General features: G+C 49.4%; 1 protein-coding gene across 1 annotated transcript; it reads right to left on the bottom strand.

The window, feature by feature from the left end:
- Positions 1-2,384: 2,384 nt before the first annotated feature.
- Positions 2,385-2,771, bottom strand: LOC145403328 (uncharacterized). The gene has a single exon (XM_080275121.1). The coding sequence runs from the start codon at positions 2,769-2,771 to the stop codon at positions 2,385-2,387; it is 387 nt and encodes a 128-aa protein (XP_080131247.1).
- Positions 2,772-6,992: the final 4,221 nt, after the last annotated feature.

Here is a 6,992-nt window from a genome sequence, read left to right as displayed (position 1 = left end):
AGAGGACTGTGGGGTGGACAGGTTGGGTGGTGAAGATGAGGGTAAGGCCTGAGGAGATGAGGAAGGCAGACTTGTTGCAGTATTGGGTGGTGATGGGAAAGGAGAGAAGTTCGTGGATGGGGTGGGGAAGACAGGACAATGAATTTGGGGACAGGTGAACAACTGGGGCTGTGGGCGAGCAGGGGTGAAGGAGGACAGAATTTGGGTTTCATTGGTTTCGGTGTTGGTTTGGTTGGTTCTGTGAGGGTTATATCGATGGACAAGTCGGTTGCAGCATACCCTCGTGTCGCCATGAAAATGAATGACGACCTGGTAACCACAAGGGTGATTTCGAAGGGACCTAAAAACTTTGTCCAGAGTTTGTGGTCTAGGGGCAGTCTAGGAAACATGACTTTTTGGCCCATTTGGTATGGATTATCGGGAATAATTTCGTCCTTCTGCAGGTCTCGGCAGTGTTGCATGTGACAGAGACGGATCTTGAGGTGAGTGGGTACTGGTGTGGCTTGTGCTGTTGGCAGTGACAGGGCCAAATGTCGTATTGGGATTAGCACTGGGTGCTCGCCAAAAACACATTCTTGGGGAGTGATGCCGTCCTGTCCAGTGCAAGTGTTCATGCTCCATTGTAGGATCTTTACTTGAAATGGCCAATCTTCTGTGCTGAGTTTGACTAGCCTAGTTCTGTGTTGATTGGCAAGGCTTCAATGTCTTCTTTCAAAAATTGAGTTCCCTTGGGGATGGTGGGGAGACAAGTGGAGATACAGTATCCAAAAAACTTGGATTAATGTCCCTAAACTTGTCCAGAGAACTCTGGGGCATTGTCAGAATGGAGTGCTTGTGGAAGGCCGAAGGAGAGAAAGCCGTTGGTAATTAGGGCCTCGGCAGTGGCTGTGGCAGAGTGTTTCTTAACAGGACAGGCGATTATGAACTTGAAGTATGTGTCAACGAACGTGATGATAAATGCAGTTGTCGACTTTGATGGGAGAGGCCCCATCACGTCCTCTGCAAGAACTGCCACAGTTTGGTGGCCGTTAGGTGCCCAATTGGTCCCGGTGTTCTGGAGATGTCTTTTCCTAATGCACAGGCTCTGAGGTGTCCAATAAAAGTCATTAAAAACCTGAAGCAGTTTTTGCTGGCCAAGGTGAATTCCGTTGTTGGAATGTATATGGACCATGATGTCTTCAAAATCGGTGGGGGCGATGATGATGTGGCCTGAGGAGGTATATAAGTGGTCCCCTATACGTTCAAACTTTTTGAATGTATTGGGTGGCATCCATTTGGGTTTTTCTTTGCATTCCCACTGTTGCATTAAGGTTTTCTGTGAAGTGCTGAGTCGTGTTTTCTGTTTCGGTGAGTGATTTCAGGAGGAGCCTCAACAAAGCATTCACATTGGTATGCAGTTTGGCAGTGCAGTGATCTCAAAGTCGAATTCTTCGAGGGTTTCTCACCAACAGACCAAGAAAGTGTCATTTTTGCGATCTCTGCAGCCAGTGCAGGGACTGGTGGTCCGTGATGATCGTAAGTGAGGGACCTAAGATGTAGGACCTGAAATGCCTAAGAGCCCAGACCACTCCGAGGCATTCACGTTTTGTTGCTGCATAAATTGCTTTGGAAGGGTTGAAGGTCCTGCTGGCACAAGCAATGATGTGCTCTTTTCCCTCTCCAACCTGGGTGAGGACGGCATCTTTTCTGGCCAGGGAGATTTCTGTATACAACCAAAAAGGTTACGTGTAGTCAGAGAAGGCAACTATTGATGCTGTAGTGAGTTTTTCGAAGGCCTCGATTCTGTGGGTAGTTCACCAGAAGATTTCATCTTGTTTTGTCATGTCATGGAGCGCGCTGGCGATAGTGCTGAAGTTCTTGAAAAGCGTCGGTAATATAAGACCAGGTCTAGGAAGGCATGGACTCCTTTTACATTGGCAGGTGGGGTCAGCTCTGCAATGGAGGAGTGGTGGGTGGTGAGGGAGGGTGAGGGTTAAGGGTGGGGGTCATACATGGGTGTGATGGGAGGAATGGTGTGGGAGTTGGCGTGTGGTGGAAGCGTGACCGCATATACGGACACTCTTCTTTTTGGCCGTTGGACCTTCAGGCAGCATGTGCAGACATCCGTCTTTTAGGGGTTGATGCAGCACGGCACTGGTCTAAACGCTGGAGATGCTCCTTCCGTGTTCTTTCAAACACAATAACATCATCCACGAAGGTGAAACAAATTTCCCAGTTTAGCACTCACAGCCCAGAGCCCATTAACCTGGAGAATGTGGCTGGTCCATTGCTGAGGCCAGAGGGGAGGACACTGAACTCATAAAGTCATCCTCCATTGGTGGAGAGGGCCATTTTCTTTCGATGTTCTTCTTGAATGAGTACTTGCCAGTAGCCCGACTGAAGGTTCAAAGTGGTGAACCATCGGCCACAGTACAGTGAGTCCTAGAAGTCGTTGATTTGAGGTAGGGGGTGGCATTTTTGATGGTCATGTCGTTGAGTTGTCGATAGTCGATGCAAAATCTCGTGGATTCGTCTTTCTTTTTCATCAGAACTACAAGGTAAGACCACGGACTGGTCGTGGGCATCACGTTCGCTGCACTGCAGTCTTCTCCTTCTTGGCGCTGCAACAGATTTTTACTCCATGATGGCTGGTGTATGGGCGGTCCCATAGTTTGTATCAGGTGATGTAGTATCTCGGTCTGGCCTAGATCTCTTTCGTGTGAGGCAAAGACGTAATGGTAAAGAAGGAGCAGCTGCTCCAAGTTTTGTTGGTGTTCTGGTGACAGATGCATGAGAATCTGAGGTAGGGAGGGGACTCTAATTGAACTTGGGGGTTCAAGTGGGGTATCAAATTAATGTTTCCAACACTCCCATGACTAGGGCTTTGGGAAACATTAGGGGTCCGTCGGATACGTTGGCGATCCTGATGACATTGAGGTTAGGGGGAACTATTTCCAGGGAGATGAGGCAACACATGGCAAAGGGTTGCTCCATCTGCATGGCGAACAGCAATGGGTGCTGGGCAGGGGCTTCCAGTGGCACCCAGGCTTGATGGTGGGGTTGGATGGTGGTTGTCTTCTTGTGTGCGGTCTGCATGATTGTGTGCAGGCCGGCAGTGGGGTTGTGGGCCCCGAACCGGAAGCGCCACTGACGGCAATCGATTGTTGCCCCCAGCTTTGTAACAAATCCAACCTGAGATAGCTGTCATAAGTCATGCATCTTAACTCAGAGACGATGAACGGGTGGTTGGTGTACACTGACTGCTCTAGGGTGGTAACCGTTAGAGGGAGAGTTCGCCTTTCAGGGTCAGTGGTTCGATTCCTACCCCAATAAGGGCAGTGGACGAGGGTTGACAGGCTTTAAAGAGTGTCAGATTTTTCTTATAAAACCATGTCTACAGGCAAGGACGTGCAGCACCTGTATCCAATAGCAGGCTCACAGAGACTCCATGGAGTCTGATCTTCTTGTAGACAGGGGTATTGAGCTTGGTGCTAGTTGCTCCTGCCAGGACCAGAGCCGATGGTGAGGAACCTAAAAATCCAGTCCAGCTCCGGAGGACCCGGTTTCTTCCATCTCATCATCTACATAATCATGGGTAGACTTCACAACGACCTCTTCCTTGGTATCCAGTCCTGTGTCATCTACCCTGGAGTCATTGTTGGTGACATGATGCTGGAAGGGATGGGGCTTCTGTGGTGAAGTTCGGCGGTTGGACAAGCTGTGCCGAGCTTTAACCTGCCCATGCATATAGTGCAGGGTGCAGGAAGCATTGCAGGCCTTGATCTCCCAAGGGTCAATCAAGATTAGGCTGTCATTCTGTGTCTGTTTTTCTTGTGGAGATGGGGACACTCTGGGATAGAATGGGTGGCTTTGACTCCACCAATCTTCCATCATCTGGCTTGGTTCGGTGGGAACAGGATACACAGCCCCAATCTGCTTTTGTTTGCCTGCATGTGCCGCCAGGAGCAGCCAGATCGTAATGGTGTCCTGGTCAAATCCCTGAATATCGTAGATCGTGAAGTGTTCCTGGACGATACTAGGTAGGATTCGTATGAGGTGCGCGAATATATGTTGACTGAGTTGTGTTTCAGTCAACTGGGCACAGGCAGACAGTAAATTTTCTCAAGTACGCTAATATTGCGTCTAGATAGCCTTCGAATCTTACATAATTTAACTGTGAGAGTGTGATGTCCGAACAGAGGAAGAGTTTTACAGCGTGGACCACTAATTTACTGAACTCTGCCCTTGTTAGGTTCACACTGATTTTCCCTGCTACCAGGGAAACCGATTTGCCTAGATGAGCAATATCGCGATTTTCTGTGCATCCTCTTTGTAAACCGAATCCAATACAGGCTTCACCATATCGATGTCAGTCGTAATGTCATTGAGTTTTGGGTAATACTAGGGTATGAAGATGTGGGACCTCTGGACCGCCATCATGATGTATGTGCTACCGTGTACGTGGAGTGATCACAGCCCTGCTTTGCCTTCCCTCCAAATTTAGAACCATCGTTAGCCACCAGTGTTATACTGGTGCAAACTTGGTTTCCCAGGGTTCTTCTATTGCTGTGTGTGTGTGTGTGTGTGTGTGTGTGTGTGTGTGTGTGTGTGTGAAAATATGAACGAAACTGAGCACGGAAATTAACTGGGTTGCATCCGAAATTAATAAATGTTATCCTGGCGTGAACCTGGTTTCCCTGGATTCTTCTAAACAAGAAGGAACACACAAAACACTTCTGATACACCCTAATGGTAGAAGGTGGGCACAGAAACTGAGTGACGATACTAAAGGTTTATGATAATTGGAACACTTTAGGTACAACCCTGCCACATTAAGTCTGAGATATAGGAACTGTGTGGGAAGTGGTCAATCTGCTATATGCGGTCCCAGCCTGAGGGCCTGAAAAAACATCTTCAAGTGCACTAGGGAGGCCGCCGCAAAGTCTATACACCACAAAAAGGGGGAGAGATGGGAGGGGAGTTTACTTCTGTTAAAAGTTTACCACGATGACAAAAGGCCTAAAGGGAGAGACTACGACTCTAGTTCCAAAAGTGAAGAACCTGATATCTAGTTCTTCATAAGGGCCTGGGGGACAGATGCTAGCATGTATTGCTCCCAAAGTGTTCACACAGAGAGGTTAGAAGGGACCCGAGAGATTTGGGACAGCAAGGTTATACAATGGTGTCGCTGGGATCTGTTTTCTAGGGGGGAGGGGACTAAGGTGGTGTGGAAGGGGGAGGACAGGGAGAGAGGTCACCCCTGAGATCAAGGTGTCTTGCAGCAGTCGGTACGGGCCTGGGATACATCATGGCTTCTCCACTGATGAACTGCGTTGGTCCAGTTCACATGCTGGGGAGGGACTTCGTGCCTTCTTAACTGGTCTGCATCGACCAGTTCACTAGGTAAGGAGGGACGTCGTGGCTTCTCCTGAGCTGAATCACGTCGAGCCAATTCATAAATTTCTCTGGAGTTATAGGTGAGGAGGGACATCGTGGGTTCTTCGGGGTTGAACTGTGTCGAGCCAGTTCAGGATGGACGTTGCATCAAGCCAGCATCAATGGTTTGCGTTGAGCCAAATTGGAGTCAGTGAAGGAAAAAGCCTTCTCTTCAGTTCTGCATGGAGGAAGTACTGGAATAAAAGCTCTGGCCATTTGCAGTACTTGGGCCTCTAGCTGCGACAGTGGAAGGGCTGCAGCTTGGGGCGGACAGGAGCGGCTAGTGGTGGTGGGTGCGTGATCTCCATACCCCTCTTGCTGTGATGCTCTTAAGGTAGCTATCTTGGTGGTGGGGCAAGGCTGTCTTCTGTCTCGTTGGTGAAGGTTTTCCGTGGTAGTAGCTGGAGCAGGGACTCTGGTAGGTGGCCTCGTCCTGGGCATTTTACTACCTTTATCGTTTTTACAGCCACCTCCTCGTGGCAGGAAGTTGAATGTTTTTACCTCATCGGTGACCATGGTTGGTGTGAGGTCCTTCAGGATGTAGTTCCGGATGGTAGGTCGTTCGTCTGGTTTCCTTTTCGGGTCTCTGACGAGGATGAGGGAGTGTGGTTAGGGGTAGGTAGCGAGCAAGCATAGTAGATGTTAAGGCCCCTGGATTCTCTTATTGTGTCCGGTGTTGGAGACCCAGAAATCGTAGAAGACAAACATGGTGGTGTGGGTTGGGTGTGGTTGGACAGAGGAGATGGCGGTGATAGCCGTGGCTGCAACGATGGCTGAGAGGCAAATGGTGACCTATGACATGGGGTCAAAAGTCACCATTTGTGGTTGCCTGTTGTGGACACGAAGGTAGCAGTGGGATGGGTGTTGGCTAGTATGGGGATAGGCAGGGTGGAATTGTTGATTGTTTGACCTCATTTTTTTTATTTTCCTGAGTTGTGGGGTGAGTTTGATTTGCGGTTGGGGTAGGAGGGGAGGCGAGGAGTGGGGTGACAGGTTTTTATGATAATGGGGGACTATATCTATCACATGGCCTTGATTGGCGGCCTGATCTGGTGAGGATGGAAATGCGGTTTCAGCCGGACAGGAGTGTAGAGGAGGATGAGGGGCTGGTGGATGATCTAGGACTTGCGGATGATGGATATGAGGTTGGGCAAGGTTGTCATGATGGTTGTTATAAGGGTGACGGTGTACTGGGGGTATGAAATGAATGAGAAGGTGTATGTGAAAATGTATGGGGAGGTAGGGTGGTTGAGGGTCAGGATGGCGAATTTGAGTGTGTGGTGGAAAATGAGAGGGGGAGGTGAGGATGACGGTTCCTGGTAAGAGGACTGTGGGGTGGACAGGTTGGGTGGTGAAGATGAGGGTAAGGCCTGAGGAGATGAGGAAGGCAGACTTGTTGCAGTATTGGGTGGTGATGGGAAAGGAGAGAAGTTCGTGGATGGGGTGGGGAAGACAGGACAATGAATTTGGGGACAGGTGAACAACTGGGGCTGTGGGCGAGCAGGGGTGAAGGAGGACAGAATTTGGGTTTCATTGGTTTCGGTGTTGGTTTGGTTGGTTCTGTGAGGGTTATATCG

Source organism: Coenobita brevimanus, chromosome 60 (assembly GCF_032717465.1).
Source record: "Coenobita brevimanus isolate Jiangsu-jjx chromosome 60, ASM3271746v2, whole genome shotgun sequence".
NCBI classification, from domain to species: Eukaryota; Metazoa; Arthropoda; class Malacostraca; order Decapoda; family Coenobitidae; genus Coenobita; species Coenobita brevimanus.
Note: the sequence above shows the minus strand (reverse complement) of the source record. Positions and strands in the feature narration are given on the sequence as shown.